We start from the raw sequence: 21822 nt of genomic DNA on the forward strand, positions 1-21822 counted from the left end.
GAACGGAAGCGGTGTTGCCTTGCAAAGACCGCAAACGGCGCAATGCGGAGAACGGAGGCGGGCACGACGACGCCGGTCCTGGATGTGGCGCCGGTTCTCGACCAGCCTTCCGTCCTAAGCTAGCTATCCATCTTGGCCTACTGCGCGACGGCAGATGGCGATCTTTACAATGGGATTCTGATGGATGTTGAAGGTGATCATGTCTCGCAGACTAGCTGCAACCGCAGAACGCCATGTATCACCAGATCTCAACGCTCCTGGATGTGCATCGTAGACAACACCCAGTAGACCTTCCCGTCGCGGGTTCACCTCATGAGTGAGATGCGTAAAGAGCCTTCGAGGAACGGCCACTTAGCTACGCATCATGTCACAATTGCACGATATTAAGGAGATTTTCGTAATTAAACAGAATATTTAGCCACCTTCCATCCATCAGGCTCTCTCAAATGCATTCAAGTTCATTGCTTCTTTTCCTCTTGCTATCCTTCCATGGGGGCCAACTTCCCATCTCTCTCCTTCTCTCCTGCCCCCATCTCACTCTCTCACTGCCGCTGCCCGCCCGCAGTAGGATTCCGTCTTCCGCGGCGAGCCCGTCTGCTGGTCGAGACATCATGTTTGGTACAGAACTACCTCCCACCTTTCCCCTCTTATTCCTGAACGCGGGCCAACAATAGCACAACCAAAAACGTATACCGCCTGATTCGCGAGGCAATATACGAGGGGATAGCCGGGAGGTAGGAAGAAAAATACAGTCGCGTAATCAAGGGAATCTTGGGAAACCGTCGGGTCGCCGTCTCATCGTCGGGAAGAAAGTTAATTTCATGAGCCAGCCTCCCCACGACGCTTTCTGGCTTGGGTCATGCAATTAGAAGTAAAGGGTATTGTAGAAAAAGCAAACGTTTTTGTTGTTCAAATCAGACCGCACAACCGCAGGTTCTCTTGAATGATGATGTCTAGTTAAAAGGTTAGCTTGAGTCTCTTTGTGCGCCTTGTCTCACGCAGTGCATGATGAACGTTGGACGTACCATTCACTGCCGCCATGACGAAGCGGATCTGAGTTGTGTCTGTCGCGCAGGTGAAGTGCGTGTAGATTTGCTTAGTCTCATGCTGGTTCAAGCTGACGAATCGGTTGAGAATGTAGTCGCACGCAGCAGCATAGTCATCTCCGCCTTCGTAATCGGGGAAGTAGTTCTTCATCGGGCTGACGGGGAGCTTCTCCTTGAAACGATCGATCTTGTTCAAGAAGAGGATGATAGACGTCTTGATGAACCATCTTGAGTTGCAGATGGAGTCGAAGAGAGTCAAGGCCTCCTGCATACGGTTGACAGTCTCGTCCTCGAATAGCAGCTGGTCGTACTCGGAAATGGCGACCAGGAAGAGAATGGTAGTGACGTTTTCGAAGCAGTGAATCCACTTCTTTCGCTCAGATCGTTGACCACCGACATCGAACATTCTGTAGGTCAGGTCGCCAATGATGAATGTGGTTTCCGTGATACCCGTTGTCTTGACACGCGATCGGAGGACATCCTGGTCGTTGGGCATGTAGTCAGGAGCGGCGATACGCGCGATATTATCGAAATAGCTGGGTCTCGTTAGCGCACATGGCAATTTCCCACACGAGGAGCAGTCACTCACTATCTTGCTGAATCGTTGAGCTGGTATTCGCGAGAGCGCTTGAAGCACTCTTGCACACCTCGATCCTTCCACAGCGCCTCAATCGCGCTTCCAACTTCAGGAGGCAGAACATCGCCCTCGATCTGGGCGGGCTGCATGAAGATGGTTTGGACGTGGTACTCCATGCGCTGGTCCTCAAGGGGCAGCTCCAAGGACTCCATTGCCTCGAGGATGACACGCATGGATTGCACCGTGTTGCTGAAGATAATCTCCTTGAAGGATTCCCGTTCATCGCGTGAGTAGCCGCCCTCGTGAATCAGCTTCATCTGTTTCAGAATTGTCGACTTTCCGGATTCACCAGCACCTATAGAACTGTTAGAGAATCATTATGCAGCGATGCGATGATTGAACGTCGTCGGATGGCGCTAGGTACGGCGCGCACAGAACATGCAATCGCGGGCAGATGTTGACGTACCCAGAAGAAGCATCTTGATCTCGTTGCGCTGCATCATCTTATCCCTCTTCAGCTGATTCTCGATTTCCTCATTGCGGGCCTTGCCCTCCTTGTCCTCCGTGCTCATTCCGCAACCCATTTTGGCGGCTTGGTGTCGTTGGAAACGACGACTGGTAGAATAAAATTGATGGGATTAAAGGGAATTGGGGATTCAGTAAAGAATTGGGCGTTGCGCGTTGGAGACCTGAAAGAAGCAAAGCTTGTTAGCCAACCACGTCGCAGGTGGATGTGATGCCGACGGGCAAACGAGAGAGACGGGTCGAATTGTTTGGGGGCGACGGGCTGGAATGCGAAGTTGATCCAGGCGATGGCGGATAAGAGACGAAGAGTCGAAAGGTCGAGGGAGGATGCTACCATCGAGCGAGCGGGCAGGTGGAGGTGTTTCTCCTTTCTAGGCTGTCTCTTTTGCGTGTCTCGTTCGTTTCGCTTTCTCAATTCCCAGTGGCTCCATGTCGGCGCCTGCAAGTTGGAAGATTCGTGGTGCGTGTCTCTCTCTCTCGCCTGCATGCGGTAGGAAAAGTTGGATGAAACTCACCTCTTGGTCGTTGGATTGATGATGGAATCACTCAATCGACGATGAGTCGTCGAAAGACGCAGCAAACAGGAAAAGAAAACACGAGCCGTTGGGCGGACGGTGGGAGGATGGGATGGTCGCGACAGGATTGGGAGACCAGGAGCAGGAGAGGGAGAGAGAAAAGAGAGGAATGGGTTGGGAGGTGCCTCTAATGTGGAGAGGAGAGATGGGAAAGGGCAAGGGTGGAGGAGTTATGAGCAAGGATGGCGGCGACGGTGCTGCGAGGAACCAGAGGGTAGTGGGAGAAAAAGAGTGGGCGGCAGTCGTCGCCGGGGCGGACAATGCGCTTCGGGGCGAGGTACGGGGATAAAAGTACACTGTGTGAAAAAGACGGAGAGAGGCACGGCGGAGGCGAGGAAATGGCGAATTGGCGGTCTTTCCAACTTGGTGGACAATGAGGAGGGGGTAAGGCACGCCGCATGGGGGGAGGGCACGGGGGGGGAAGGAGGGAACCAGTGGCACCAGCCTGTGGTGCCAGACGTGGTCCACGGGGTTTCCTACCAGGCTGGTGTCTGTCTATGTACGCTGTACCTGTACCGATATGAGGCGTCCCGTTCTTTTGGACTTCAGATTGACAGCCCCGACTGGCTGTACCTGGCCATGATGGAGGAGTTGGCAGCAAGACTAGTGGCTTTTTGGGGGCCATCGCCGGGCGTCCTCGACACTGAAGCAGCCTGGTGGGGGACGCTGGACTCTGGAGGCTCCTTCCCGTGGCCAGTGCGCGGCAACGCACCTCACTTCACTTCACACCTCAAACTCGGGCTCACTTGACTTGAACTCATCACCAGCTCGCACTTATTTCAGCCATTTGCATTTCACATATGTATATATACACACTATGAAAGTACTATAATTTCCATGGCTTTCGCAAGCAATACATAAGAAAAGCTTCAGAGATCAAGGCCACGAGCATAGATAGGTACGATGTGGGCAATGCTTTGGACGCGAATATCCAGCTACCTTCCAGTAGGTACCTGTCCGTACGGCGCGTCCCTCTGGCTATACCTTAGTGCAGGGGCCAACAGGGGCTGGGAGTTCCAGAAGCACGGACAAGGTACATGTCCTGGCCTTGGTTTTGGTGCTAAGCTGTCTCTGGTGCGGCCCGGTACGTATCCACCTGTACCTGCTTTATGTGATATATCGCCTTACATAAGGGCATGTACGTACTTCTCGATGCATTTAGCCCCAGTTTCTCGTCTGGCCTCCCCGGTCGCTATTGTCTTAGGTTGTCCTGTCATCGCCTGTCTCTTCCTTTCCTGAGCCAAGCTAACGTCGATGTTCAGCGCCGTCTTCTCGCCCCGAGCTGACACTGAGAGATGCGGTTAGAGGCACCGCAGATCGGGAAGCCGATGAGATGGATGCTTTGTACCGTCCACAACCTACCTATTCCTTACGCGCCTACACCCACGCATACTCCGTACCTACACTACCTTTGCTCTGCTCCTGTGCAAGTGTCAGAAACACACGGCCAGACTGACGAAGACCTCGCCGACCAATCGACGACAACCTGCTAGACCTGGATGGAGACGATGACCAGGAGTGTCTTCCAGCGGGCGTGGATCCGCACCCAGGCCTTTGCAACGTTGAAATCACCGCGACCGGGCCAATAGCCAGTGGAGAAGAGCTCGGCGAGGTCTCATCCAGCCAGAGGTTGCCCGCAACGAAGCCGAAGTCCCCTGGAGTCCCTGGCGTCTCTGGGCGGGAAAAGAACAGGGGAAAGGGGTCTCGCACTGGTCTGCCTGGCCTGACTGGTCTTGAAAAGTCCTTGTTCGCCGCCCTGACTAATGTAAAATTTCCTCGCGCTACCACTGACCATAGACCAGGCACGGAGATGGCCTCTCTGGGCCCTGTGTGAGCTCTTCCTTCGGCCGGGTACGAATCCGCTAACTGCAATGGGACTCCATGTCTCTCCTAGACTACCGCTACGGATACAATCTGTTGCTGTGTGGTAGTTAATATGGATCAAGCCACCTTTGGTGACTGGTCTAGGAACAATAATTAGGTGAGAAGCACGAGCCAATGCCAATACGAACCGGAACTTTGACATATTATCTTGAGCTGACGCCCATTTAGCAAATTGACGGTTCGCGGTCTACAGCGACTTGACAACATCATGATGATTCCTACGGGTGCAATCTGTGAACTCCGTAAGCGTCGAACGGCAACCCATCCTCTGCCGACCGGCAGTAGCATCTGCGGATGTGGAGGACTCGGGAGTCGGTCGGGGAGGGGGGACCGCGGGCGGGCTCAGTCCAGATTCAGTCCCAACCAGGAAGAAGAAAATCTGCACGCTTCCTTTTTCGCAACCATCTGCACCATAGCCTGCAGCTGCAAGCAACGCCAGACCATCCGCCGCGGCCAAGCAGACGAGAGATCCACCCATCCACAACCTACCCAACATGGATGGGTTATGGAACATTGGAATTCGAGTAACGTCCTTCCATCGAAACTTCCATTGCAATTCTCGAAACACTACTGTCCTCGTCAGCCGCCTCCCTAGGGCAAGGAGGTGAACGAAGTTGTTGCCGTGGGCAAGGTCCTATCCACACCTTCAGGTCCTCCACAAGATCTACCCACCACCACGGCCTCGTTCATTACGGTGGCCACCCATCATGGAGTGCGGGTACTCCGTATTTACCAGGCCTTTACCCTACATACTCGTTGGTATGCACAGATCTGGATCTTAGTGTTAGTTGGACGCCAAACTGCATTGCACACTTACCAGACAAACTAGCAAAAGACCCAAACTCTCCATACACTTGGCCGTCACCTTTTGATTCGCCCGCAAACGCTTCTGCAATCTGCACTGCCTCGACCTTGCTTCAGAAGACAGACCATGGATGTTGAGGTGGGACAAAGAACCCGCATGCTCAAAGGCAGCCTTCTCTCAAAACAGGCCTAAAGTACATGGAGACCAGTAGCATTCCCTTTCTTTTCTACTCCAAAGTGGGAACTCATGCTGTCAACTCAAAAAAAGAGCCAGACGCCAATGGGCCGGTCCATCGCTCTAGTTCTCTTTCATCCATTAGGAAGAACCGGGGCCGCATCGGAGCTACGGTCCCACGGCCATGGCGGCTACTCTACTCATCACCGTTCTAGCTCGTACAAGCGTCTCTGCCACCACATTCGGCGTCAACGATATTACCTTCAGACCTGGAAATCGTATGCATAGTCTCGTCCTGAGATCGTCCTTGCGCTTATTGGGGCAGGCAGCGGAATCTCGGATTGCCGTGATATCGGATTATCGCGAGAGATCCCGTCTTCTTGTCCACCCTTGCGTCCACTTAAGATGTTTGGCCGCTCCACCTCTTTTATGCGGTATACCACACGCCGTCTATCGATAATTGGACAGTGTTGGCCAACTACTCTCAACGAGATCGTCGTCTGGGACACATTGAAAGATCCTTTTGATCAAAGAGCGATATGATCAAAAAAACCCCGCTTGCTTGCCCTGGCCTATGTGTTTGCTTCAAATCTCGTCTCATTTAGCAATTCTCTCTTGTGTGCGTGGCGCAAAGTCTCCAGAAGCAAGAAGCTAACGTAATGGGAAAAGAGTAAGCAAAATATACTTAGACACATACAAATCCTATCATCAGGGGCAGTGGCGTCCAACGCCTCGATCAACTGTTCGAAAGCCCACTTTGGATCTTGACTATCTGAATAATATTCTAGCCGGCTCACATTAGGAGCTGTCATCACGCCAAGACAAGGCTCTATGTCGAATATTCCTCTACCCAAACCCAATATCAAATAACTGGTCGACAATAACAGCATTGTTTGCGGCAAGTAGTCATTTCACTATTTCCGAGTTTCCAACATCTTTGGGCCTCCGACTCAGCCCGAGATGTTTGCTTTTTACCAGTCCACGTACTCCTTCGCGTCTGCCCTCGGGCGCTTGCTACTTTGCTGCAAGCTGCCGCCAAGGTGATTCACCTACATATGAGTTCAGTGCTCAGTACTGGCTACCGCTACACACGATTCTGCTTGCACATGGTACCATCGGCGGATCAAAAGCTAGTACTAACAAAATCCTGCCAGTAAACAAGATCTACGTCTGAACGCGATAATCTGTTCCGGTACCCAGATCCCCATTGACGCACGGGCTTTATAAACCCGAAAAGTCGACCTCGATGTCTGTTCAAAGAATCGCTCGGCCGTGTTTGAGCATCGAGCAAAGCAGGCTTTGCACTAAGAAAGCCACCGACCCAAGCTGCTCGGCAATAGACGAAGCTGTGAAGCTCAAAGAGAGACATCATTCATACTGACTCGGTCCTGTTGCATTGATTGGCTGCCAGAGCGCATCGACGGCTTAGATCTTGGAAATGGTACTTGTAGGGCAATCATTGCAGCCAGCCAATAAAACGCCACACGAACATGATCATGTATCGAGAGCTAAGCACCGCATTAACCACAAGTCACGGTATCGAGATGGGCGCTCCGACTTGCGATACTGCCGGAGCCACCCTCTTAGTCGGCCGACTTAAAATATGAAAACTTACTTCTCTGGAAAGCAAACAACAGAGCAAACAGACCAGAAGCGGTATCTACTTCGCAGGCTCACCGGGGAGAACCGTCTGAAGCCCAGGGCATTCGGCGCTTCGTCGTTACGTCTAAACCCTTACAGGGCGCACAGATTATCACGTCTTTCACATCGAAGTCAACGTACGCGTTGACACATTGGAGAGGGTAGGTATCTCTTGATTTACCGCTCAGTGCCATGAGAGCCAAAGCCTGGAGTTTGGGACGGTTAGACTCCACCATTTTAGCTGCCTTGAAACACCAAGCCATCTTAGCCGACCATGCAAGGGCAAAATATCACCCACCCTTGCTGGTAACTGTATACATTAACACAGTCAGGCTGTTGTGAATCTCATTTGCGTTACGATAATACGATGGCGGTCGAAGCCCCCTCGAGGCGGGCACAGAAAGATCGGACAGTGATCTCGGGGTTCCATTCCGCTGACCTGCAGGCGTGCACTTCCCGAACCTGTTTGGACTTGTCGATCATCACCAAATTTTGGACGGTTTTCTGGGGGGCACAACGGGGCTATCGAGAATGTGCCCCTACCATGCGGTATCCGTACCAGGTAACACCATCCTCACTGTCGAAAATACGGTCTGAAGTGGATTCTCAGTATTTCATGCAAATGGATAGACCTTGCTCTGGCCCCTCATTTGTTGTAATTCGGAGTCCAGACTTCTTGCCTCTCAGGTCTCACTCGATGGCACGTCTCAAAGGCGAGACTCTCTACAGTGTGCTGGTGGGGAAGCAGCTCCAGATCGACAAGCCAGATGAGGGACATCTGCTTTTGCAAACCAAGGCTTTAGCAGCCGCCGTCCGAGAGACTTTGACAAGAACGCCGTCTAAAGCGGCTCTCAAAAGGGAACCAATAGAAGCATTTGACAAGCCGGCGTACCTAGACATCTCACATCCGAAATAAGGTAATTTCGCACATTCACTAGATGCATTGCAGGCAGCCGGTCGGAAACTACCAGAGAAACTATTCCCGCCTGGTACAGGGAGGCCACATGGCAGACGAGCTGCCTCTTCCTCGAAGCAAAGCGGGATCCATCCAAGCCATTGGCAGAGGCTGGGGGGCTCATAGTACGTAGTCATCGCACGCCTGAAGAGGCAAATCTGTGGAGTTGCAAAAAGTCGTTCCACGGGGGATCACGAGAGGGCTCTTTTTAATTGAAGAGGACCCAAAATTGTGGAGGCTCTCTTCGTTTCCGAGGCCCGGTCCCATCCACTCACACCGTCTTCGTCGTCAAGGTCGTCTTGCCCATTTGCCTCTGCCGCCCACTGACCCAGTGCAACTCCATGAGTGGACGAATAGCAGTGCGTACAGTTGGTGAACGCGCACTAAAAAGTTGGCAGATGGAGCGTTCCCTGCGCGTCGTCCTCTTGCATGTCATGCAGGTACGAAGATGGTGCTCTGCAAGGTCGTTGTAGTAATGAGCGGCACCCTCTTACGATCATCTGCTGTTCCCCTGAAGACTCCCCCTAGTGAAGGTTACCTTTCGCGGAAAATCGTCATTATTCCATCTGGACTTTGGTCGGCTAGTTCGGACGGCGTGTGCTTTGACCTTGGATACTGACGATTGGGTTTCTCCTGTTATGGAGTATTACACAGTAGATGCTGAAGCATCCGGAAAGGAGAAAAACGAGGAGGAAAAAAGAGAACGTGGTGTTCTAGAAGGGCCCACCGAAGCTTTCCGCCCCTGAGCCTGCCTCTTGTGTAACCACCATCTGGCACATCATACAGACGAGCTGGCACCCAATCCATGACTCCAGCGCTCCTTCGTTGGCCACCGTGGATATCGTCCTCCACTCCGGCTGTTCGAGTTTTGTTTCGGACTGGACTAGATCCTCATGGATCCGGAAAGCTGTGAAACGAAGCCTCTCCGCTGTGTGCTCTAGACGAATACTGTTATGCGGATGATTTGAATTAGGACAATTGGGAGACATCCAGAAACCGCGGAACATACGGTAAAGCGCCACCAACCAGAGTACGGGTTCAAGCGATGCCTGTGGCGTTCGCAGCCGCCTGAAGAGCTAGAACGATGTCCAAGCATAGCTTCTGCCCCTGTAGATCACACAAGTCACTTGAGGAGAGCTTGTGCGTCCCCAGAGTCCTGGACACAGAAGACACAGCCACACAGCATAGGAATGGAACCTAGACTGATAGACCAAGATGGGGCGAATGGGTTCGCCCATCATGGAACCGGTCGTATGGCAGAACCGTACTGCACCGGGCAGCCAGAGACGGAAGCCGGACCGGCCAGCACAAGCGTCATCGGCCGGAGCAGAGCCCCGCAATTACGTTGCCGGCACCGAAAAACAAGCTTGCTTAGCGCCGTCATACCAACCTCTCTGCCCGCATCTTGGACGCGAACTTGAAGCTTGTTTTGCTCGCGGCCGCATTATTCCTTTTCATTCCTCTGCCAATTCCACCACGGACAGCGTCTTGCAGTCAATTGAGCGCGCAAACGGGCAAACATGTCTATCCCTATGAACCGCCTGGGCGGCCGCGGTAAGCAACTTCGCCATGTTTCGTTTTCGAATCCTCCTGGAGCCATGGCTTGAAATCCGAGACCGCCACAAACAGGCCCGCATCAATACAATGCTGCTGCTCGACATCTGGGGCCCGGACGCGCGCTGACACGAGCATAAATTTTGCAGCCTTCAGCCACGCCGACAACGACGACGACGATACGGAGCGCGAGTACGATCGCCTCCGTGACCTCGCCCGCGAGGAAGCCAACAAACGCAATCAGGCCTTTGAGCGCGTAAGTGGCCCCAGCCTAAGCCTAAGCCCAAGCCGAAGCCTTGTCCAAAACACGTGGTTTTGAGTTTTGTGTGATGCCGCAAGACTAACACCAACCCTCGATGCTCTCCAGTCTCAACAAGCATACCAGTCGGGCGATGGCGCGGCCGCCAAGGAGCTCTCCAACGAGGGCAAGCGCCACGCGCAAAAGATGGAGGACTACAACCGCCAGGCGTCCGAGTTTATCTTCCGGGAGAACAACGCCGCCGGCCGTGTGACGGGCAGCTGCGTCGACCTGCACGGGCAGTACGTCGAGGAGGCGGAGCGCATCCTCGAGGAGCGCATCCGCGCCGACCGGGCGCGGGGCCAGGAACACTTGCACGCCATCGTCGGCAAGGGAAACCACTCGACGGGCCACGTGCAGAAGTTGAAGCCGAGGATCGAGGCCATTTGCCGCGAGATGGGACTCAAGTACTCGACCGAGGAGAACGCCGGCCGGATCTACATCAACCTCCAGGGCGGGGATGCAACGATGCCGCCGCCGCCTCACACTGGTGGTGGACAGCAACACCACGGAGGCGGCCAGCAACAGCACCATGGCGGCCAGAACCAGCAGCACGGCGGGCAGACCCAGCAGCACGGCGGGCAGACCCACGGTGGGCAACAGCAGCACCACGGCGGCCAGAATCAGCAGCAAAACCAGGACGAGACTGGCGACTTGGTCGTCAAGATTCTCAAGAAGCTGGAGAAGGCTTGCTGTATCGTCATGTAAGGGGGTTTTGGTCTCTGTTGTGGCCTTCTCCGCTTGCTCCCCCCTTTATGGCTTTCGGCTGCCGGTACGCATCATTGTATGCGGCCCGGCCTTTTTTTGAACCTTGGATACCCAGCGGACTCAACGTGAAATGGTAATGTCTTCTATTCTTCTGAACCTATGTATATTTAGGCTTGATACCCTGGCGAGACGTCACTGGACTCGGTCGCTTTGGGATTGGATATAGGGCGACGTGGGTTTTGTTCACGTCAGGATGATTTAAACACATCATTTAAGAATTTTTTGATATAATTGGAACCAATTCCTCGTCCAAGGTGTTTGCTGTGTCTTGAAAGAAATAAACAAACTCGATACCTCCGAAATCTCGAATTAAGATTGGTCATTTGAATTTGACGGCCGAGGTTAACGCTTCAAAGCTGTGTAGAGAGCCCTCGCCAGTGCCGGATGACAACCAATATCGGCTCGGCATTCAAAGTAGTAGAGCAGAGTCTCCCAGATAAAGGCAGTGACTCTCGCGCATCGGAATTCCCATTGAAGTCTATGCATTTATCCGAGGTGAAGCTCCAAACGAAATCCCGATAGGTTCTTATCGTTATCGGAGCTCCAGCGCTGTCCGATTTATAGAGATCTGATTGGCCAGCGCTGACCGGGGGTAAGGCAAGCTTGCCTGCCATCCCGTTCGGCGCAGCGCTGCTCTGCTGAGGAAGTGCTTTAACCAAAGAAATTTCAACCATCGTCATCGCCCCCGGAATCAACCACAACTTCCATCACGTACCGCCCGGCCTCGCATATACCCTGTCAACTTTACGAGTTCATCAGATCAATCACATCTCAAAATGGACGCGTAAGCTTTATCCCCCTTGAATGATCCCCTGGAATTACTAGAGGAACATAGAGATCAGACATAGCGACTAACGCGCAATTCTCTATTACCAGCCTTACCAAGACCGAGGAGGCCCAGCTCCAGCAGAGACTTCAGAAGCGCCAGGTCAAGGAGTTCATGAACGTACGTTTCTCTCTTCAACCTCCCATTCCGCCATTCACAAAAAAAAACACGAAACAATCCGTTCCTCCGTCTCCCATGTTTCTTTCCTCCTTTGGTCGCTGTTCGAAAAAGCGATAAGACTCCCAAGACTCTGTGGCTAATCCTTCCCCCCCCTTTTTACAGCTCTTTGGCAACCTCGTCGACCACTGCTTCACCTCGTGCATCGACGACTTCACCTCAAAGTCCCTCTCCTCCCGCGAGACCGGCTGCATCACCCGCTGCATCCAGAAGCAGATGTTCTCCCAGCAGCGCCTCAGCGAGCGCTTCCAGGAGCACAACGCCCAGATGACGGCCCAGATGCAGGGACAGTAAATCCACAGTCGAGAAAGAAATCCCAAATGATGTAAAAAAGAGAGAGAAGAGAATGGGCACGCAGAGGGTGTTCGATAGAGCGAGCGCGCGCGCGCGCGTGCTGATGTAACAGTATTCCCAGCAAGGCAGGCGCAGACAAGCCCAGTCGGAGGGGGGAAGGCCCTGGGATTTGCAACATTTACCACACACGATCTCCAAATTAACGAAGCCAGGCGAGTGAGGTGGGACGGAAAACCACGAACGAGGAGGGTTTCCTGTATATTACATTATGTCACGTTTTCCTTCCTCTGACCGGTGGTTAGAAGACGTGGCATAGTACCCTTATGCGGGTTTGGAATAAACACCGCTGTATGAAGGGAGAAACGAATGGATAAAATATCTACTCCATGAGCCGTCGAGACCGTTTGATTGTATGCCATCAATTCGGGAGACAAAAATCACAGTGAAAACGGGCGTTATTTTGGTCGTACCCAGCAATCTGCTAGGGGTATCCACAAACTTGATCCTACGTAGACTATGGGATTTCCCAGTGACGATGGCTGGAATAGGTATGATGCACCCACGTTTATCCTACACACTTAAACGCCTAAACCCTTTTGTCGTTGTTCCCCTCCAAATCATTCATTCCCTTGTGGCCGACGATAACCCCTTCGGCTTCATTATTTCTATCTCAACGTCCCTCCTCATCCTTCCTCAAGACTCTTCGAGGTCTTCGCTTAATACTTCCCTCACAGCCTCCAACTGCGAGAGGACCTTGCTCTCCAGGACATTTCCTGGCTGGCCAGTCTCATCCGACGCGCCAGTCTTGATGCTCTTCCACTCCACCTCACGCTGGCCCAGCGGCAGAAGTCTGTCGCGCAGCAACTTGCGGCTCGATAACCAGAAGTCGATGTTTTCCAAAAGGGAGGCAGCATCCCATTGGATCTCTGGGATATCACGGTTGTTGGCAGTTCGCAAAGCGGCGATAACTCTTGTCAACAGAGCAAGAGAGTGCACCTCTGATACTGCAAGGAGCGTCACATAGTGCGGCGTCTCTCTCGATGCTGTACGACTGGCGCCAGGTGCCTCGAATCGGTCAACGCTAGACTTGAGAAGCAGAGGGAACTGGTTAAGAACGTAACCCAGTTCAGGCGCAACCGTTCCGCCCAGGGCAGTGAGAAGATTCAGCAATAGGGGCAGAACACCCTTGACCCAGATGCTGTAGCATCGCTGGGGTCCAACAGCTTCCGAGAAGGGAGAGATATTTCCGCGGCGCATAAAGTTGGTGATGCCTGCCGAAGTCAGGTGGCTCAGCAAGCCGTCGCAAGCCATCTGTTCTGCCACCGCCGGCAGGGTAGAGAGCTCCAGCAAAAAGAGCAAGCTCAACTCGCCATAGATCGGGTCGCCGTTGATGGAAAGTTTGTCAGCCCAAGAGAAAAGTGATGTCGCTGCGTGCACGGCATCATATGATGCCATAATGTTGAGTACCTGTGTTTGACATTGGTCAATGGTTGGCATGTTGAGACAAGCTTGCAAAATGGCCGTAAGCAGAGCAAGGTCCTCAGGTGCAACGGCAGCCTCGGAATCGTGCACAAGGGCAACGAGAGTTCTGAACCCCTTTGCGACTACTCGGTCGAGAAGGTTCAGAACAGTCTGAGTAAGTGTGATCGAGAAGCCGTCACCTCCGTTCTTCGAGGCCCCCAGGAACTTCTTTTCCGCAGCACTATACGCACGCAGGGTAACATAGATTGCCTTGAGCATCGTGCGGTAGTACGAGATTGATTCCGGGTTGAAGGGCTCCTCGACAGCGCTGATGATGGTGAACAATGTTCCCAGAAGTTGGTTCACATCGTGAGATGAAATGGGACGACCAACGAGACGCTGAACGAGAAGCAGACTCAGATCAGCTCGCTCTTCGACAATCCGCATGAAGATATTCTCTGGGCCTTGGTTGGACCGATTCGCTTCGAGACATTGCTGCGCAACTTGCAACATTTGTCTGGCGATGGTTTCGTTTTCTGCCAGAGAGCTACTAAGCTCAAGAAGCAGGTATTCCCATGCGTGGAACAGCGACTGCGGCAATATCAGTACGGGCCGAAAGGGCAGGTGGGTGTCCAGGTGAGAAACTTACAATCTGCGCGTCAACTAGGGACAGGTTGGCGTTGGCAATCCCCATCTCGTTACGAAACCCATTGTTGCGACGACCATGCCAGCCTGGATCGAAGCTCAACATCTCGGTTGCACTCTCCAGATCATAGAAATAGCTTCTACCTAGCTCGCCAGGTCTCAGTGATGTCCTTTTGAAAGCTTCTAACGAAACTCCGGGGTATTTGCTTGTGAAGTTTTTGGCAAAGTTGCTGTGCAGAGAAGTATTGTAGCTCGAAACTTCTACGCCGTCCCTTAGATAGTAGTCTAGGTCGGATACCAGGCTCTTGGCGAATATGTCGGCCCCGCCCATCTGCCGTAAGTGATAGAGCTGCATGGCGAATATCTCGGCAATGTAAGCGGCCATTTTGGCATCTGTGGCAGCCTTAACGGCATCTGTCTTGCTTGTGACGGTAAAGCTACTGAGGTCCTTGACGTAAAGGCGCAGAGAGTCCAAGAAGGACGAGTCTTTTTGCATGGTGAAGATTGTCCAAGGCCAATGGTTCTGAGATGATGCAACGAAATCGAGGATCCTGACTGCCTCGCTTGTTTCCAACTCTTTGATCTTCTTCAGCTTTGCAAAGGCTGTCGCTAGCACCGAGTTGGGCGTCGATGAAGCGTCCTTCTTGACGCCCTTGAGGGCATCTCTGGGCGTCTTGCCTGTCAAGAGACAGTTTGATAGCCACTGCTGGCGGTTCTGCACAATTGTGGAGAAGAATTTCCACGTTGTCTGCACATCCTTCGCAACGAGGAAGGGCTTGTCGAGTCGCGACAAGACTTCGATAAATGACCGGGACAAAAGGGGACCTAGGTATCCCAGAAGGGAAGGAGGATCATCGTGAGCTTTGGCAGCACTCAGCACCAGAGCCTCCAGGAGGAGCAATGCTGGTCGCCGGAATTGCTCGCAGATTGCACATAACCTTGCCAAAATCGATGACGTCTTGAAGAGGTGTTCTTCAAATGTCGCTGATGGTCTGTCCAGGTAGCTCGCAACACGTAGTAAGGTTGTCGTGAATCGCAAAGCGCATGTGAGCTGTTCCTGAGCTGAGGCTAGTCGATCTTGGTAGAATGTTGAGTCGGGGATTTGGAGACCATTGACCAAAGTTGTGAGGAGCGGCTGGAACCTAAGAGACCCTGTTGAGGGCGAGAGGAACGCATCGATAATGTAGGACGCTGCAGGTTCCAAGCAAGCCGCCAGCGTATCCGCGCTCTCTTGGTCACCCATCCCGTAGGTGTGCTCGATGATCTGATCCATGACAGGGACAACGTGCCGAATGAGCAGTGCTTTGTGAAGCTCTGATCCGAAGCGCCAAGTTGAGGAGGTCTCAAAGACGTCAACCGCGGCTTGAGCAATTGCGAGGCTGACTTTGCCCAAGACTTTGTCCGCCACGCCGAGCCAAACGTTGTTCGATATTTTCTGCCGTCCAACCAGCTTGTTGCCGGATTTGCGTTGAACAGCGCTGCTCTTGACGGTGTCAATGAGGCTAGAAAAAAGCCGTACAGCCGAAAGCAACAGTTCATATCGGTCTCCAACTAAGTCGAGATTACCGGTGATCTTTGCCAATTTTCCTGCTTGGGCTTCCGAATTGAGAAGTTCGCAACGCGCCAAGTAAGACCAGACTCTCGTGGGGCAAAGCGGCAGGATTGCATGTAAGAATTGAACGCATGAGTTGAGCACTGCGATGCCCTGTCCTTCGGTCGCCTTCTCGTCTTGCATATAGGCATCCATGGTCTCGCAGACAACCGCCACAAGGTCTTTGTTCCCGGAGATTTGCTTACCAATCTCATCCAAAAGCTCTTGTCCCGACTTGAGCGATGTTTCGCCGCTCAAGCCCTGCTTTTCAGACTTCAGTACCTCCGCGCGCAGTAGTGTTGCTAAGAGAGCAATAGTTTCTGCGGTTTCCTCTGGCTGGAACGCATCCAGCTCGCTGCGGTAAGTCTCAGGTGCCAGTTGGATTTCGAGCCTCTTGCCAAGCAAAGCAAGAGCAGAGTGCTCATACTCCAATAGAACCACGCGACCCGTATCCGTCACAAAGCTTCCTACTGTTTCCGCAGGTATCCTAAATACGTCGTCCACCCGAGTTCTGCGATTCCATGCTGTGGCAGGCGTGAAAAGCGGTATGTCTTCGAGTAGATAAAATGTGTTGGTATTGTCCTCCTCCTGGGCTAGCTCGTACTGCTGGTAGTCATCGGGGAGAATGAAGGTAAGTGATGGAGTTTTGCGCAAGAGGTTGACTACCGTATCCGTCCGGTCGTCAGCAACGGTGCAGTTCGCCAAAGTCCTGCAAAGATTGAGGAATGGCAGCAACTCAAATGGATATCGGTTGAGGGCCTGGTGGAAGTAATATTCGAGTGCAACATCGTCGTGGAGCACCTCGGCCAAAATATCACTTGAGGCATGCAGCGAAGGCTTCGAAAGGTCCCAATATTGCTGGCCAGCTCCCAGGACCGAAAGGAGAGAGGTGACAGAGTCTGACTGATACCCTACGAGGGGATATGTGGCTTTGAGGAAGTCGACATACGAAAGCCGGATTCTGGAACTCAGAAGTGCCGAGAAGGCTCCGTCACTGGAGGCCCCAATAGCCAGTGCCATCTCGGACAAGACTTCGTAAGCCCGTCCATGCGATGTGACAGCTACTGCCAGCTGCTCCACAACCTGCAAGTCCTTGTCCAAACCCGCATTGGTCAGGAAAATGTCAAATGACTTGCCGTCGAGAGAAACAATGCTCCCTGCAGAAAGACGGCGAGCGGTAGTGGGCCGAATCAAGACACCAGCCTCGAAAGTCTCCTGAGATCGCTGGTTCTGTAGCGCATCTCGCTTTTCGATTCGGTCGTGATGCGAATAGAACATGCGGTGGACAACGACGGTCCATGCAAATATGATGGGGCTTTGGCTCTCGCAATCGGCACTGGCTGCGGCGAGGATTGCATTGTGGACTTGCTCCAATACTGACGGAGCAGTAATATAGGGGTCCTCGTCTCCACGATATTCAGGGGCCTCTTCGGCGAGACACTCGATAGATCGTGTAGGGTTCAGGAGCTTGATAGATATGGCTGAGATGAGAGATCTCAGGGGCATGATTAGTGAGGCAATGGCATCAGTCGGCTGTCTGCTGTTAGTCCTGGCTTCCCAAAGAAGTCTGATTCTTGGTGAACTCACCGCGGTAATCCCGTTGAGAAAACCATAGTTATCCATCAAGGAAAACCACTGGCCAACCACCGCGGATGGTACAAAATCGTCGCCGCTGCCATCGACTGACTGAAAGACGACCGACAAGGCGTGTACAACTTCAGTGAGTGCTGTCCGCATCCATTCCAGCTCGATTTCTTCTCCCAGCAGGCTTTTATCTTCCACAACTGCTTCGAGCCCCTCGGCCAGTCGACCAATAGCCTCAGTGACATACTGCAAGTAGGTCGTGAGCAGATTTTCGAGGTATTTGGGACGCTCGTTCGCGGCGATCAACTGAGTTGTCGCGATCGGAAGATCAGCCGCAGAGGCTGGCGATGAAGGTTGGGTGTAAAGCACGTTCTCCTGCACCAAAGCAGCAGTCATCAGAAAGTGGCGTCTCTCTGCAAGATATGTCTGGAAAATTCGCTGTCGCCTTGACTCCTCTTTCTCGAATTCTGCCCAGATCGTCTCCGCATCCTGGGCGGCACCAGCGATAGGGACGAAAGATGACGATTGTACGTTTGCGACGCCAGAAGCTTCCTGGAGGTTGATTATATCCTGGGAGGAGAGGGTTCCTGTTAGGTGGCTAGCTGGTCGCGACTGGAACTCGATGACTGTCGCGCGAAGCGCAGCAACGAGGTTGACCTTGGCATTCTTGCTCAACCACTGCGCATCCTCCTTGATAATTTTGATGTCGAAGTTGTCGTTCGGTTTGGGAGTGACGTGTATAGCGGCGGTCCTCGTCTCGAAGTTCGACTTGGTGTGATCGCTCGGCGGCGCAAAGGCGGTCGACGGATCTTTTATGAGTGCTCGTACGAGATCATCTTGTAAAAACTGTACAACAGCTTCGCTCTTCCGCCTGGAGTCATCTTTGTCCGCCAGTGCAGCTGCGATGAGCTTCCAGGAGCTAGTTCAAGGATCAGTTTTCCGGACAATCAGCAAGTCAACAAACGCAGGTCTACCCACATAATGATGGTGTCTCCATTCAAGCATTCCTCCAGAGGAGGAAAGTATTGACGGTCTGCCACTTGCGCCATTGCCGCAGAGGTCGATTGGGCAGAGCAGTCAAGGTCCAGACTGCATCAGGCGAGGCTGCGATGAGCTATGTTGCTTGAGATGCAAATAAAGTAAGTGGACGCGCTTGTACGCACTTGGACCCGCGAATGCTTTTGCAGCCTCTCTGCAGGTGGATGACTGGAGCTCCCAAAAAAAGTGAGCTCAGGTTCCATGGTTTTTCCGGAAGTTGGCGCTAAGTCTAATTCGTTTTAGCGCCCGTTCTAGGCTCAATGCCACAATAGGCAGTCCCGGGCGCCGGGTCGCGATATAGCGGCGGGGCGGCCTGTCAGGGTATATTGCAGCTTGCCTTTAGGTACTTGTGCACTGTATTCTCAGTCGCAATGATCATCAATTAGTACAGTAAAAGTATACTCTCCGATATACTGTGCTACAATCAACTTTAGTGAGTCGCCGCCTTTTTATCTTCATTTCAACCCGTCCCATTGACTCACCTCATTCAAACCTCGAATGCCATTACCACCGAAGCGATACTTTTCGTGACAAGAGGCATTGGGATTCAGCAATTCTCTGCTGATTTGACTTACATTCGGCGGCCCCGGCACAATTTGCAAAATGCCGTCCTTAGATATCATCGATCACTCACCCCAGCATCCGGACCCTTCGCCACCAATTCCCACGGCATCCAACTTGATCTTGATCGACAACTACGATTCCTTCACCTGGAATGTCTACCAATACCTCATTCTCGAAGGCGCGAATGTGACGGTCTTCAGAAATGACAAGATCACGCTGGCAGAGCTGATTGACAAGAAGCCAACTCAGTTGATCATCAGTCCTGGGCCTGGACACCCCACCACGGATTCCGGAGTCAGTCGAGAGGCAATCAAGCACTTCTCTGGCAAGATTCCCATATTTGGTGTCTGTATGGGTCAGCAGTGCATCTTTGACGTCTATGGTGGAGAGGTCGGATCCGCAGGGGAGTGGCTTCACGGCAAGACATCCCCTTTGACACACGACGCCAAGGGTGTCTATGCTGGTCTGCGCCAAGGCCTTCCAGTTACCCGTTATCACTCTCTAGCCGGTACACGCGTGACACTTCCAGATTGTTTGGAAGTCACTTCTTGGGTTGCGACAGAGGACGGATCCCCCGGTATCATTCAAGGCGTGCGACACAAGGAGTACACCATTGAGGGTGTTCAGTTCCATCCCGAGAGCATTCTCACCGCAGAGGGCCGGACTATGCTGCGAAACTTTTTGCAACTTCAAGGTGGCACTTGGGAAGAGAACAGCCGGCTCCAGAAGGGCTCCGCGACCAACGGCGCCTCTGCCAAGACGACGTCATCTGCGCCGGCTGCAAGCAAGAAGAACAACATCTTGCAGCAAATCTATGCCCACCGAAAGGCTGCTGTTGCAGCTCAGAAGCTTATTCCCTCGCAAAGACCTGCAGATCTACAAGCTGCGTATGATCTCAATGCCGCTCCGCCTCAAGTCTCCTTCATTGAACGCCTTCGCCAGACCCCCTTCGATGTGTCCCTCATGGCGGAGATCAAGCGAGCCTCGCCCTCAAAGGGCATTTTCGATATCAATATCAATGCCCCGACTCAGGCGAAGAAATATGCCCTTGCAGGTGCCAGCGTCATATCCGTGCTGACTGAGCCTGAGTGGTTCAAGGGCAGCATCGAGGATCTGAGGGCTGTTAGACAAGTTCTGGACGGTATGCCCAACAGACCAGCGATCCTCCGCAAAGAGTTCATCTTTGAGGAATACCAGATTCTTGAGGCCAGACTTGCGGGCGCCGATACGGTCTTGCTTATTGTCAAGATGCTGGAGACGGAACTGCTGGAGAGGCTGTACAAGTATTCTCTTTCCCTGGGAATGGAGCCGCTGGTTGAGGTCCAGACAGCCGAGGAGATGACGACAGCCTTGAAACTTGGATCCAAGGCAATTGGCGTCAACAACCGCAACTTGGAGAGCTTCGAGGTCGACATGAACACAACAAGTAGATTGAGAAGCATGGTCCCAGAAAATACCATCATCTGCGCCCTGAGTGGTATCAACAGTCACCAGGATGTCATTCTTTGCAAGAACGATGGAGTCAATGCTGTTCTCGTGGGGGAGGCCATTGTCAGAGCGCCGGACACAACCAAGTTCATCAGAGAACTCTGTTCTGGTACAGACGCTGAGCCTGAACCGGTCAAGACCCAACCCCTTTTTGTCAAGATTTGCGGAACAAGAACTCCCGAGGCTGCCCTTGAGGCTGTCAAGGCAGGTGCGGACTTTGTCGGAATTTGCTTAGTTCCAGGTGCGAAGCGTTGCATATCTGATGAGACTGCTTCCGCCATCTCAGAAGCGGTACACACCTTCGTACCTACCGCCACACGTACAACAACGAGCATCCCTACAAAATCTGCTACAGATTACTACACTGCGTCTGTCGCCAGACTATCGAGCTCGCGTCCGCTCCTCGCAGGTATCTTCCAGAACCAGCCACTAGACGAGATTCTCGAGAAGCAGAAGCGTTTCAACCTGGACATTGTCCAGCTTCACGGCAATGAGCCGGTTGAGTGGGCCAACCTGATCCCCGTACCTGTTATTCGGGCTTTCAAGCCGAGCAACGTTGGCATCGGGAAGCGAGGCTACCACACCATTCCTCTGCTCGATTCGGGAGCTGGCTCAGGCAAGCTCCTTGACGTCTCCAGTGTCAAGGATATCTTGGCAAAGGATCAGGAGCTGCAAGTCATTCTTGCTGGCGGTCTCAACCCCGACAACGTGCTCGAGGCAGTCAAGGCTGTTGGGGAGTTTGGTGACCGTATCGTAGGTGTTGATGTGAGCAGCGGAGTGGAGGAGGATGGCAAGCAGAGCTTGGAGAAGATTAGAACGTTTGTCAAGAATGCGAAGAGCTTTAGATAGAGAGTTCGTGAAATGAGAAAGTGCCTAAGACTCTGTCAAGCGATCCAATCGAAGACTGTGATATTTGAATATCTGGACTTCAGCTCTGCCACAAAGCCCAGACCTTGATGTTCGCGAATAGTCCTGTCCATGATTCCACATCCTCGCATGACCCAAGACTGCTCTAAGATATGTGAGTAAGTTCAAATTGTGATTATTAGATTGTCAGTTTGCGCTATCCGCTTCTGTTGGATCAATAATCCTGCCTTCAGCTAGATAAAAGGGCAGATATCGACGATACTCAAGATGCCATAGGTTCTCATGAGATCGATGTTTGTCGCATTTCCAGATTTGTATTTTGGATGCCATATTAAATTGATTTCTTGAAATAATTCGGAAGGCATGGTGAGACTTCGCATCTCTCGCGCCTTCCTCCCAGTCTTTCGAGTGCTTCTCCATTTGTATCCTCCCTCCTTCCTTCCCTACTGCCCAGGTTCATTCCTTTACTTCCTCGAATCTCTCCG

The 21822-nt window shown here is 52.7% G+C and overlaps 9 protein-coding genes across 9 annotated transcripts; 7 read left to right on the forward strand and 2 right to left on the reverse strand.

Moving 5' to 3' along the window:
- Window positions 1–909: 909 nt before the first annotated feature.
- Window positions 910–2207, reverse strand: CCOS01_02236 (G-protein alpha subunit; the record flags this gene model as incomplete). Its single annotated transcript, XM_060450428.1, has 4 exons — window positions 910–953; window positions 1026–1582; window positions 1636–1978; window positions 2090–2207. The coding sequence occupies 4 exons, from the start codon at window positions 2205–2207 to the stop codon at window positions 910–912; spliced, it is 1062 nt and encodes a 353-aa protein (XP_060319078.1).
- A 248-nt stretch (window positions 2208–2455) lies between these two features.
- On the forward strand, window positions 2456–2656 carry CCOS01_02237 (uncharacterized protein; the record flags this gene model as incomplete). Its single annotated transcript, XM_060450429.1, has 1 exon — window positions 2456–2656. A coding segment is annotated over one exon (201 nt), but the record flags the coding sequence as incomplete, so codon positions are not given.
- A 212-nt stretch (window positions 2657–2868) lies between these two features.
- On the forward strand, window positions 2869–3473 carry CCOS01_02238 (uncharacterized protein; the record flags this gene model as incomplete). Its single annotated transcript, XM_060450430.1, has 2 exons — window positions 2869–3000; window positions 3273–3473. The coding sequence occupies 2 exons, from the start codon at window positions 2869–2871 to the stop codon at window positions 3471–3473; spliced, it is 333 nt and encodes a 110-aa protein (XP_060319080.1).
- Window positions 3474–5609: 2136 nt separating this feature from the next.
- CCOS01_02239 (uncharacterized protein) lies at window positions 5610–5801 on the forward strand (the record flags this gene model as incomplete). Its single annotated transcript, XM_060450431.1, has 1 exon — window positions 5610–5801. One exon carries the CDS (start codon window positions 5610–5612, stop codon window positions 5799–5801), a length of 192 nt encoding a protein of 63 aa, XP_060319081.1.
- A 1223-nt stretch (window positions 5802–7024) lies between these two features.
- Window positions 7025–7186, forward strand: CCOS01_02240 (uncharacterized protein; the record flags this gene model as incomplete). Its single annotated transcript, XM_060450432.1, has 1 exon — window positions 7025–7186. The coding sequence occupies one exon, from the start codon at window positions 7025–7027 to the stop codon at window positions 7184–7186; it is 162 nt and encodes a 53-aa protein (XP_060319082.1).
- A 2516-nt stretch (window positions 7187–9702) lies between these two features.
- CCOS01_02241 (smr domain-containing protein) lies at window positions 9703–10742 on the forward strand (the record flags this gene model as incomplete). Its single annotated transcript, XM_060450433.1, has 3 exons — window positions 9703–9736; window positions 9886–9992; window positions 10104–10742. 3 exons carry the CDS (start codon window positions 9703–9705, stop codon window positions 10740–10742), a joined length of 780 nt encoding a protein of 259 aa, XP_060319083.1.
- An 836-nt stretch (window positions 10743–11578) lies between these two features.
- CCOS01_02242 (Tim10/DDP family zinc finger) lies at window positions 11579–12099 on the forward strand (the record flags this gene model as incomplete). The annotated part of the gene is made up of 3 exons (XM_060450434.1): window positions 11579–11586; window positions 11679–11748; window positions 11911–12099. 3 exons carry the CDS (start codon window positions 11579–11581, stop codon window positions 12097–12099), a joined length of 267 nt encoding a protein of 88 aa, XP_060319084.1.
- Window positions 12100–12792: 693 nt separating this feature from the next.
- CCOS01_02243 (uncharacterized protein) lies at window positions 12793–18429 on the reverse strand (the record flags this gene model as incomplete). Its single annotated transcript, XM_060450435.1, has 3 exons — window positions 12793–14151; window positions 14210–18299; window positions 18359–18429. 3 exons carry the CDS (start codon window positions 18427–18429, stop codon window positions 12793–12795), a joined length of 5520 nt encoding a protein of 1839 aa, XP_060319085.1.
- Window positions 18430–19021: 592 nt separating this feature from the next.
- Window positions 19022–21319, forward strand: CCOS01_02244 (indole-3-glycerol phosphate synthase; the record flags this gene model as incomplete). The annotated part of the gene is made up of 1 exon (XM_060450436.1): window positions 19022–21319. One exon carries the CDS (start codon window positions 19022–19024, stop codon window positions 21317–21319), a length of 2298 nt encoding a protein of 765 aa, XP_060319086.1.
- Between the last annotated feature and the right edge of the window lie 503 nt (window positions 21320–21822).

The sequence above is a fragment of the Colletotrichum costaricense genome (assembly GCF_030867565.1).
Source record: "Colletotrichum costaricense strain IMI 309622 chromosome Unknown Scaffold_2.1, whole genome shotgun sequence".
Taxonomy (NCBI): Eukaryota; Fungi; Ascomycota; class Sordariomycetes; order Glomerellales; family Glomerellaceae; genus Colletotrichum; species Colletotrichum costaricense.